At 46.5% G+C, this 12,052-nt stretch overlaps 1 protein-coding gene across 1 annotated transcript; it reads left to right on the top strand.

Moving 5' to 3' along the window:
* The first annotated feature begins 2,914 nt into the window (after positions 1-2,914).
* On the top strand, positions 2,915-10,539 carry LOC115787549 (trichohyalin-like). Its single transcript, XM_030740283.1, has one exon. The coding sequence runs from the start codon at positions 3,151-3,153 to the stop codon at positions 10,246-10,248; it is 7,098 nt and encodes a 2,365-aa protein (XP_030596143.1). The 5' UTR covers positions 2,915-3,150; the 3' UTR covers positions 10,249-10,539.
* The last annotated feature ends 1,513 nt before the right edge of the window (positions 10,540-12,052 follow it).

The following is a 12,052-nucleotide window of genomic DNA, read 5'->3' as shown; positions in this document are numbered from 1 at the left end:
GATGGATGGAAATTGCTAAAAATCAGTGAATATAAAAATGTTTTTTTTATTCATAAACCTGCAGATGTCATATCTCCATGTCAGGATCTGGTTATTGTAGACATTTATCATCACAGTAACAGCGTTACAAACAGCTGTAAACACTGATAAAAACATTAGAAATACAGACGCTGGTTTGCTGCTGCACCCTAACATACCTGGATTATTTAACATTTAAAATGATCAGATTAAGTGCATGTTTGAATGTGTGAGTGAAACATACAGAACTTTGTAGAAAGGCGCTTCGTGAAGTTCAGTCCATTTACTTGGATTAGTGGCAGATCTGCCACATCCAATATGGCGGACGCGCTGATGTGTCACAGCAACGGGCCGCCCCGCTCAATGTGGCGTCTGCGTATGTATGTCTATGAATATAAACACAAGAGGCAGCGAGAGGAAACTAAGAATTAAAGAGACAGCAGAACTGAAAGAGCAGAACAGAAACAGTCAGTTTGGTGACAGCATTGCTCTGTGGCTGCAGACTCTTTTAAACATGACTCACACAGCAGGAACATCTTCCACGCATCCAGCTGATTTTTCCCCACATTCTTCCCGCTCTAACTGATCTTCCTCCAACATCTTCACAGGAAGGGAGCCAGGATGGAGGAAATCTATAGTGGAGAGCAGAGAGGGACAAAAAACTTCAATCAGTATCATATAATACCTACAGTAATACATAAGTAATGTGTTATATTACATATGCACAAGTGTGTGTTCCTATTGATGAAGCTACCAAGCACCGTTGGTCCAGTGTGAAAACTCTGGCTGGCTAAATAAATGAAAAACAAGACAACAATAATCATGCAAGAAAACATGCAGTGAGGTTCTTTAACAATAATAATACAGAATCAAAATTTCCTCAAATAAATGTCTAAAACAAATGTGCTGACTCAGCAACACTCTAATTAGTGTGTCAGATGTGAGATTCACAGTAAAATGTGCTGACTGACTGATATCTGCCTGCTTTTATATATTTTAAAAAGCTTCATTTGCTCAAGCATGAAATACATTTCTGTTTGTCAAATGGTCAGAAAGACACAAGCAAGGTAACAGACTCACTGCCCTCACTACAGACAGCTCCTCAAGATTAGTTAACACATGAGCAACAACACCTTTAAACTTAAATAACAAAGATGATGACCCCTGAGGCTCACAGCTGACCTGGTATCAAAGCTCTTCCTCCTTTCTGGCTCCTCCATGTTCACATCCACCAGCAGCTGGAGCCTATCCCAGCTGTCATAGGGTGAGAGGCAGGGTACAACCTGAACAGGTCGCCAGCCTGTCACAGGGCTAACACAGAGAGACAAACAACCTTTCACACTCACGCCTATGGGCAGTTCAGATTGTATTGACCTTAATTAGGCAGCATGCAGAGATGAGACCGCCTGAATAAGATCAGCAGTGAGCTGCAGGCTGCGACACAGCATAGAGGTATAATATGAATAGAGATGATTCACCTGAAAGAAACTGATGACATTTCTATGTCCTAGAGTCCGTTCAGATCACCATCCAGGTTCTGCTCCATTGTTGTTCTTTAACTCTGGGAAATAACAGGATATATGTGTACAGACAGGAGCAGCAACAAGGAAGCAATAACTGGATCATGGATGAGCTCAAGGTCAGTTAATATGAGGAGCTGAATTTAAATAAATACATTTCATTTTATGATCTTTTGCAGATCATACCTCAGTCTCTGCCTTCATCAAACATGTCCCAGTGTGATAAAGCATTCAGAAGATGACTTATATGGCCCCCCTGTCTATCTAGCTACATGACAGATGCTCCCAGATTAGCTGTGCTACCTTAACTTTACCTGTAGTCGGTCCTGGAAAGGGTCAATAAAATCATTCATGTTCCTAGCCCGGTATGACAAACTACCGAGACACCCACCTTAACTGCCCCAGTGAAATAAATCCCTGAGGGGCTTTTTGAACTTTTAAACTCAGAGCTTCCATCTATGTTAGCTACTATGACGGTAGCTAATGTGCTATAAGCTAACTCCACCAGCACAATCTCAAATTTCTCAATAAAAACAACAAATAAAGCAGTTACTTTCATGATCTCCCACCAGGACAAGTTTACTGAACAGGTAACGCTATGAATGAAGCACATTTAACAGAACAGTTTACAGTTCTTACCGTAGAGAAGCGCTGCCGTCCCGCGCCCTGCTTTCTGTGAGAGCAGCCGGTAACTTTTGAAAAAGAAAAAAAAAACAAAAAAACGGCGCGTTTGCTGAAGGGGCTCTGCCGTGGGCCCGGAGCGGAGCCGCTGTCCGTAGGCAGACCGGGTCCTCTCCGGAGGGCCAGAACTGAGGAACAGCCTGGGCTGACTTGAGAGCGGGTCCGCCCGAAATGCTTTGCTATCTGGGTCGTCTGGACAGGGAAGCCGAAGCGCACAAATGTGGGAGAGCACGCTCCCCTTTCTTGTGCAGCAAATACACTTAACGGTCCAAACCAAACTACTGCACCATCTGTGTGCAGCACAGAGGTAAACACAGACAGCGACTGCCCCTCCCTGATCCTGGTTCTGCTGGTTCTTCCTGTTAAAAGGGAGTTTTTACACGCTTATAGGGGGTCGTTTTGACTGTTGGGTTTTCTCTGTAGTTATTGTAGGGTCTTTACCTACAATATCAATCGCATTGAGGTGACTGTTGTTGCAATTTGGAGCTACAGAAATAAAACTGAATTAATGAATGGTACAGAATCTCTATAAATTCTCTATAGGCTCCTCTTGTTAACGTTTGTGTTTTTATTTTATTTATTCATTCATTTCTATTAACTGTCCACACAATATGACTGCCAGACCTGACAGGCAGGAAGTCAAGAGTAAGGTGGGTGGGGCTCCATTCTCAATGGGCGGGGCATGGAATGTTTTTGTAGACTGGACCTTTTCCACACTTTAAAGGCAATATTACGTCATCATCTTAGAAAGAAACAAAGCGCAATCCTGTGTAGAACGGGCAGCCCGCATACTGGACAAACACTCCGCAAGTACCTACCATCAAGAGCGATTAACAACGAATTTGTTATTCTGCAGACAAATCAGACAAAGAGAAGACAAACACATCATCTTATTTCTTATACCAGATATACTATTGTGTTTCTCATTAAAATGTCAGATATGACCAACCTGTACCAAAACCCTGAAAGTACGTGTGATCTCAGCTGGATTTGGAGAGACTTTCACGAAGTCATTTTTGAAAACAACCAATTAAAAGAGAAAGCCAAGAAATTCAAACGGTACATCAAGAAGCTGAAGGTCCAAAGCGCAGACATGCAAACCAAGCTGGCCCAATATGAGATTCACTTTGGAAAGCTAACTGATGAAGCAGTAGTAATTACAGAGCAAATCACCAAGATGAGCTCACTGCTGGAATCCAAAACGGATTTTTGGGGGGACCAGGTTTGTTCAGAGGCTCAGGAAGAGTCTAGGGACTCTGAACTGGAAATGAAGAGGCTGAAAGAACAGCTTCAGCAGAGGGACAGTGAAATCTTGAACCTGCAACAGGACAACAAGGCTTTGTCTGCCAAAGTTTCACGCCTTCAGAAAGCCAAGGCTCAGTGGAATGAGGCAGACAAAGAAATCCTGAACCTACAACAAGAGAACGAGATCCTGTCTGCCGAAAATTCTCGCCTTCAGAAAGCTGAGGCTCAGTGGAATGAGGCAGCACACAGGAAAATCCTGCACCTACAACAGAAGAACAAGGCTTTGTCTGCCGAAGTTTCACACCTTCAGAAAGCCGAGGCTCAGTGGAATGAGGCAGACAAAGAAATCCTGAACCTACAACAGGAGAACGAGATCCTGTCTGCCGAAAATTCTCGCCTTCAGAAAGCTGAGGCTCAGTGGAATGAGGCAGCACACAGGAAAATCCTGCACCTACAACAGAAGAACAAGGCTTTGTCTGCCGAAGTTTCACACCTTCAGAAAGCCGAGGCTCAGTGGAATGAGGCAGACAAAGAAATCCTGAACCTACAACAGGAGAACGAGATCCTGTCTGCCGAAAATTCTCGCCTTCAGAAAGCTGAGGCTCAGTGGAATGAGGCAGCACACAGGAAAATCCTGCACCTACAACAGAAGAACAAGGCTTTGTCTGCCAAAGTTTCACACCTTCAGAAAGCCGAGGCTCAGTGGAATGAGGCAGACAAAGAAATCCTGAACCTACAACAGGAGAACGAGATCCTGTCTGCAGAAAATTCTCGCCTTCAGAAAGCCGAGGCTCAGTGGAATGAGGCGGATGGGGAAATCCTGAACCTACAACAGAAGAACAAGGCTTTGTCTGCCGAAGTTTCACGCCTTCAGAAAGCTGAGGCTCAGTGGAATGAGGCGGATGGGGAAATCCTGAACCTACAACAGAAGAACAAGGCTTTGTCTGCAGAAGTTTCACGCCTTCAGAAAGCCGAGGCTCAGTGGAATGAGGCGGATGGGGAAATCCTGAACCTGCAACAGAAGAACAAGGCTTTGTCTGCCGAAGTTTCACGCCTTCAGAAAGCCGAGGCTCAGTGGAATGAGGCAGATGGGGAAATCCTGAACCTGCAACAGAAGAACAAGGCTTTGTCTGCCAAGGTTTCACGCCTTCAGAAAGCCGAGGCTCAGTGGAATGAGGCAGACGGAGAAATCCTGAACCTACAACAGGAGAACAAGATCCTGTCTGCTGAAAATTCTCGCCTTCAGAAAGCCGAGGCTCAGTGGAATGAGGCAGCACACAGGAAAATCCTGAACTTGCAACAGGAGAACAAGACTTTGTCTGCCAAGGTTTCACGCCTTCAGAAAGCCGAGGCTCAGTGGAATGAGGCAGACGGAGAAATCCTGAACCTACAACAGGAGAACAAAATCCTGTCTGCTGAAAATTCTCGCCTTCAGAAAGCCGAGGCTCAGTGGAATGAGGCAGATGGGGAAATCCTGAACCTGCAACAGAAGAACAAGGCTTTGTCTGCCAAGGTTTCACGCCTTCAGAAAGCCGAGACTCAGTGGAATGAGGCAGACGGAGAAATCCTGAACCTACAACAGGAGAACAAGATCCTGTCTGCCAAGGTTTCACGCCTTCAGAAAGCCGAGGCTCAGTGGAATGAGGCAGCACACAGGAAAATCCTGAACCTGCAACAAGAGAACGAGATCCTGTCTGCCGAAAATTCTCGCCTTCAGAAAGCCGAGGCTCAGTGGAATGAGGCAGATGGGGAAATCCTGAACCTACAACAGAAGAACAAGGCTTTGTCTGCCAAGGTTTCACGCCTTCAGAAAGCCGAGGCTCAGTGGAATGAGGCAGACAAGGAAATCCTGAACCTGCAACAAGAGAACGAGATCCTGTCTGCCGAAAATTCTCGCCTTCAGAAAGCCGAGGCTCAGTGGAATGAGGCAGACGGGGAAATCCTGAACCTACAACAGAAGAACAAGGCTTTGTCTGCCAAGGTTTCACGCCTTCAGAAAGCCGAGGCTCAGTGGAATGAGGCAGACAAGGAAATCCTGAACCTACAACAGAAGAACGAGATCCTGTCTGCCGAAAATTCTCGCCTTCAGAAAGCCGAGGCTCAGTGGAATGAGGCAGCACACAGGAAAATCCTGAACTTGCAACAGGAGAACAAGACTTTGTCTGCCAAGGTTTCACACCTTCAGAAAGCCGAGGCTCAGTGGAATGAGGCAGCACACAGGAAAATCCTGAACCTGCAACAAGAGAATGAGATCCTGTCTGCCGAAAATTCTCGCCTTCAAAAAGCCGAGGCTCAGTGGAATGAGGCAGATGGGGAAATCCTGAACCTGCAACAGAAGAACAAGGCTTTGTCTGCAGAAGTTTCACGCCTTCAGAAAGCAGAGGCTCAGTGGAATGAGGCAGCACACAGGAAAATCCTGAACCTGCAACAAGAGAATGAGATCCTGTCTGCCGAAAATTCTCGCCTTCAAAAAGCCGAGGCTCAGTGGAATGAGGCAGATGGGGAAATCCTGAACCTGCAACAGAAGAACAAGGCTTTGTCTGCAGAAGTTTCACGCCTTCAGAAAGCCGAGGCTCAGTGGAATGAGGCTGCACACAGGAAAATCCTGAACCTGCAACACGAGAACGAGATCCTGAGTGCCGAAAATTCTCGCCTTCAGAAAGCCGAGGCTCAGTGGAATGAGGCAGATGGGGAAATCCTGAACCTACAACAGGAGAACAAGACTTTGTCTGCCAAAGTTTCACGCCTTCAGAAAGCCGAGGCTCAGTGGAATGAGGCTGCACACAGGAAAATCCTGAACCTGCAACAGGAGAACAAGACTTTGTCTGCAGAAGTTTCACGCCTTCAGAAAGCCGAGGCTCAGTGGAATGAGGCAGATGGGGAAATCCTGAACCTACAACAGGAGAACAAGACTTTGTCTGCAGACGTTTCACGCCTTCAGAAAGCCGAGGCTCAGTGGAATGAGGCTGCACACAGGAAAATCCTGAACCTGCAACACGAGAACAAGACTTTGTCTGCAGAGGTTTCACGCCTTCAGAAAGCCGAGGCTCAGTGGAATGAGGCAGATGGGGAAATCCTGAACCTACAACAGGAGAACAAGACTTTGTCTGCAGAGGTTTCACGCCTTCAGAAAGCCGAGGCTCAGTGGAATGAGGCAGCACACAGGAAAATCCTGAACCTGCAACACGATAACGAGACTTTGTCTGCAGAGGTTTCACGCCTTCAGAAAGCCGAGGCTCAGTGGAATGAGGCAGAAGAGGAAATCCTGAACCTGCAACACGAGAACAAGGCTTTGTCTGCAGAGGTTTCACGCCTTCAGAAAGCCGAGGCTCAGTGGAATGAGGCAGACAAGGAAATCCTGAACCTGCAAGAGGAGAACGAGACTTTATCTGCAGAGGTTTCACGTCTTCAGAAAGCCGAGGCTCAGTGGAATGAGGCAGACAAGGAAGTCCTGAACCTGCAAGAGGAGATCGAGACTTTGTCTGCAGAGGTTTCACGCCTTCAGAAAGCCGAGGCTCAGTGGAATGAGGCAGCACACAGGAAAATCCTGAACCTGCAAGAGGAGAACGAGACTTTGTCTGCCGAAGTTTCACGCCTTCAGAAAGCTGAGGCTCAGTGGAATGAGGCAGATGAGGAAATCGTGAACCTGCAACAGGAGAACAAGACTTTGTCTGTAGAGGTTTCACGCCTTCAGAAAGCCGAGGCTCAGTGGAATGAGGCTGCACACAGGAAAATCCTGAACCTGCAACACGAGAACAAGACTTTGTCTGCAGAGGTTTCACGCCTTCAGAAAGCCGAGGCTCAGTGGAATGAGGCAGACAAGGAAATCCTGAACCTGCAAGAGGAGAACGAGACTTTGTCTGCAGAGGTTTCACGCCTTCAGAAAGCCGAGGCTCAGTGGAATGAGGCAGACGAGGAAATCCTGAACCTGCAAGAGGAGAATGAGACTTTGTCTGCAGAGGTTTCACGCCTTCAGAAAGCCGAGGCTCAGTGGAATGAGGCAGAAGAGGAAATCCTGAACCTGCAAGAGGAGAACGAGACTTTGTCTGCAGAGGTTTCACGCCTTCAGAAAGCCGAGGCTCAGTGGAATGAGGCAGACGAGGAAATCCTGAACCTGCAAGAAGTGAACAAGACTTTGTCTGCAGAAGTTTCACGCCTTCAGAAAGCCGAGGCTCAGTGGAATGAGGCAGACGAGGAAATCCTGAACCTGCAAGAGGAGAATGAGACTTTGTCTGCAGAGGTTTCACGCCTTCAGAAAGCCGAGGCTCAGTGGAATGAGGCAGAAGAGGAAATCCTGAACCTGCAAGAGGAGAACGAGACTTTGTCTGCAGAGGTTTCACGCCTTCAGAAAGCCGAGGCTCAGTGGAATGAGGCAGACGAGGAAATCCTGAACCTGCAAGAAGTGAACAAGACTTTGTCTGCAGAAGTTTCACGCCTTCAGAAAGCCGAGGCTCAGTGGAATGAGGCAGACGAGGAAATCCTGAACCTGCAAGACGTGAACGAGACTTTGTCTGCAGAGGTTTCACGCCTTCAGAAAGCCGAGGCTCAGTGGAATGAGGCAGAAGAGGAAATCCTGAACCTGCAAGAGGAGAACGAGACTTTGTCTGCAGAGGTTTCACGCCTTCAGAAAGCCGAGGCTCAGTGGAATGAGGCAGACGAGGAAATCCTGAACCTGCAAGAAGTGAACAAGACTTTGTCTGCAGAAGTTTCACGCCTTCAGAAAGCCGAGGCTCAGTGGAATGAGGCAGACGAGGAAATCCTGAACCTGCAAGAAGAGAACAAGACTTTGTCTGCAGAGGTTTCACGCCTTCAGAAAGCCGAGGCTCAGTGGAATGAGGCAGAAGAGGAAATCCTGAACCTGCAAGAGGAGAACGAGACTTTGTCTGCAGAGGTTTCACGCCTTCAGAAAGCCGAGGCTCAGTGGAATGAGGCAGACGAGGAAATCCTGAACCTGCAAGAAGTGAACAAGACTTTGTCTGCAGAAGTTTCACGCCTTCAGAAAGCCGAGGCTCAGTGGAATGAGGCAGACGAGGAAATCCTGAACCTGCAAGAGGAGAATGAGACTTTGTCTGCAGAGGTTTCACGCCTTCAGAAAGCCGAGGCTCAGTGGAATGAGGCAGAAGAGGAAATCCTGAACCTGCAAGAGGAGAACGAGACTTTGTCTGCAGAGGTTTCACGCCTTCAGAAAGCCGAGGCTCAGTGGAATGAGGCAGACGAGGAAATCCTGAACCTGCAAGAAGTGAACAAGACTTTGTCTGCAGAAGTTTCACGCCTTCAGAAAGCCGAGGCTCAGTGGAATGAGGCAGACGAGGAAATCCTGAACCTGCAAGAAGTGAACAAGACTTTGTCTGCAGAGGTTTCACGCCTTCAGAAAGCCGAGGCTCAGTGGAATGAGGCAGAAGAGGAAATCCTGAACCTGCAAGAGGAGAACGAGACTTTGTCTGCAGAGGTTTCACGCCTTCAGAAAGCCGAGGCTCAGTGGAATGAGGCAGACGAGGAAATCCTGAACCTGCAAGAAGTGAACAAGACTTTGTCTGCAGAAGTTTCACGCCTTCAGAAAGCCGAGGCTCAGTGGAATGAGGCAGACGAGGAAATCCTGAACCTGCAAGAGGAGAATGAGACTTTGTCTGCAGAGGTTTCACGCCTTCAGAAAGCCGAGGCTCAGTGGAATGAGGCAGAAGAGGAAATCCTGAACCTGCAAGAGGAGAACGAGACTTTGTCTGCAGAGGTTTCACGCCTTCAGAAAGCCGAGGCTCAGTGGAATGAGGCAGACGAGGAAATCCTGAACCTGCAAGAAGTGAACAAGACTTTGTCTGCAGAAGTTTCACGCCTTCAGAAAGCCGAGGCTCAGTGGAATGAGGCAGACGAGGAAATCCTGAACCTGCAAGAAGTGAACAAGACTTTGTCTGCAGAAGTTTCATGCCTTCAGAAAGCCGAGGCTCAGTGGAATGAGGCAGACGAGGAAATCCTGAACCTGCAAGAGGAGAATGAGACTTTGTCTGCAGAGGTTTCATGCCTTCAGAAAGCCGAGGCTCAGTGGAATGAGGCAGAAGAGGAAATCCTGAACCTGCAAGAAGTGAACAAGACTTTGTCTGCAGAGGTTTCACGCCTTCAGAAAGCCGAGGCTCAGTGGAATGAGGCAGACGAGGAAATCCTGAACCTGCAAGAAGTGAACAAGACTTTGTCTGCAGAAGTTTCACGCCTTCAGAAAGCCGAGGCTCAGTGGAATGAGGCAGACGAGGAAATCCTGAACCTGCAAGAGGAGAACGAGACTTTGTCTGCAGAGGTTTCACGCCTTCAGAAAGCTGAGGCTCAGTGGAATGAGGCAGCACACAGAGAGATGGTGGAGCAGGGAATGCTGGCTCTCGAAGATGAAAAAAGAAAAGAAAATAAATTCAGTGAAGAAAAACAGCTGGAAGAGGGAAAGAAAGGTCTGTATGGACAGCATCAGGAATCCCAGAAAGTCAGTCAGGCAAAAAAAGAACTGACAAAATTGCTGAAAGACCTGGAAGAGAAGAATTTGCAGTTCGGACAGTCAGACGTGGATGAAGATAGTAATGAAATAAAGAAGCTCCTGAAACAGAAAGATAAAATAGAAACCAAACTGCTGGAAGCCAGAGTGAAAGAATTAAATAAGCGGATGAAAAAACGAGAAGAGGAAGAAAGAAAACGGCAAAAAAGACAGGAAAAAGAGGCAAAGAAGATGAAATCACAGGAGCAGAATGTGAACCGACGACGTGGCATCTGGTCATTGTTCTCCTCCTCAGCTCCACCTGAGGATTAGCCTCCTCTTCGTCTCTCTTCTCTCCAACCTCTATCTTTGCTTCTATCGCCCTCCCTCCAGCCTCAGTCCCTACCCTCCTCACTCTTTCCCACTATCCTCTCCTCTTCTTTCCTTTCACACACACAGCCAGCCGGTCTCAGCAGATGGCCGCCCCTCCCTGAGCCTGGTTCTGCTGGAGGTTTCTTCCTTTTAGAAGGGACTTTTTCCTCCCAACTGTCGCCTAGTGCTTGTTCATAGGGGATCATATTCTGATTGCTCGGATCTTACTCTTTCCTCTTTTTTCTCTCCTACTCTCCCTCACTTTTTCCTTACTTGAATATTTAAATAAACTCGAACAATATTTTTGCATCTCTGCGTGTGATTATTTAGAATTCTCAAGAAATTTCCACAATTCTGTTAAGTATGGTTAAATGACATATCAGTGATATTTAAAAAAAAGTCTTCCAATAAATATTACCATTGATCAATGTCATATTTACACATAAGCAATTGTACAGGACCTGGGAGATGAAGAATTTGATTAGCATTTTAAAATGTAAATCTTTGTAAATAGTGTCTGTTGAATAATTTTTGAGTTATAATGAAAAAAAAACAAAACATTTTGACCAATGGCGTCATGACATCAAAAGAAACATCATGACAATGTTGGGTTATTTCCTGTAAGAGAGAATGCCATCGTTTCCCTCAGTACCAAATTTTAGCATGATTAATTTAATAATTAAAAAAAAAGGGGGGGGGGGGGGGGGGGGGCAGCACGGTTGTTAGCACTGCTGCCTCACAGTTTGCATATCATCTGGAAGGCCTGGGTTCGATTATGTTGCATGTTCTCCCTGTGTCTGCATGGGTTTCCTCCAGGCACTTCGGTTTCCTCCAACAGTCCAAAGACATGCACTTACTATGGTTAGGTTAACTGGAAACACTAAATTGCCCACAGATGTGAATGAGAGCATGAATGTGACTGAATGGTTGTCTCTGTGTTGGCCCTGCGACAGGCTGCCGACCTGTACAGGTGTACCCTGCCTCTCGCCCTGTGTCAGCTGGGATAGGCTTCAGCCCACCTGCAACCCTTAACAGGATAAGCGGAAGCAAATGGATGGATGGATAAAAAAAAAATAAATCCTTGAGAAAGAAATTTTACCAATTTTTCCAATTATGTGGATTTTTGGTGACCCTAACCTTTGACCCTGAAAATGTTGTTCTTGGACCCTTAAAGGAATATTTCCACAAAGTTTCATTCACTTTTGCTTCAAAACTTTTTGAGTTAATCTTTAACAGAAACAAAAACATCACGTCCCTCCACTTTTCGGTGGGCGAGGTAATAAATACACTTGATGTAATGAGGGGAAACACCTGGAAAGCCAGATGAATCTAACTGAAAAAAAAAAAAAAAAAGAATTGATGTAACACTAGATACAAAACCATCTCAATGTTATCTTCATGTTCGGCTGCTTTCAGCACTGCTGGTATTTGTTTAGACCAGGGGTAGGGAACTCCAGGCCTCAAGAGCCGGTGTCCTGCAGGTTTTAGATGTGTCCCTGATCCAGCACACCTGACTCAAATGACTGAATTACCTCCTCAGTCTGCAGTCAAGTTCTCCAGAGTCCTGCTAATGACTTCTATATGTGATTCAGGTGTTCTGGATCAGGGACACATCTAAAACCTGCAGGACACCGGCTCTTGAGGCCTGGAGTTCCCTACCCCTGGTTTAGACTCTCTCGCTCCAGTTAATCTTCAGGACTTAACTTCAATAATTACTTCCTCCAAACCAGCAACATGTTTATTAGATCCCATTCCTACTAGACTG

Source organism: Archocentrus centrarchus, chromosome 11 (assembly GCF_007364275.1).
Source record: "Archocentrus centrarchus isolate MPI-CPG fArcCen1 chromosome 11, fArcCen1, whole genome shotgun sequence".
Taxonomy (NCBI): Eukaryota; Metazoa; Chordata; class Actinopteri; order Cichliformes; family Cichlidae; genus Archocentrus; species Archocentrus centrarchus.
Note: the sequence above shows the minus strand (reverse complement) of the source record. Positions and strands in the feature narration are given on the sequence as shown.

Bases quoted from the DNA above. Each gene is read 5' to 3' on its own strand.
- LOC115787549 (XM_030740283.1), top strand. From the start codon at position 3,151: ATGTCAGATATGACCAACCTGTACCAAAACCCTGAAAGTACGTGTGAT.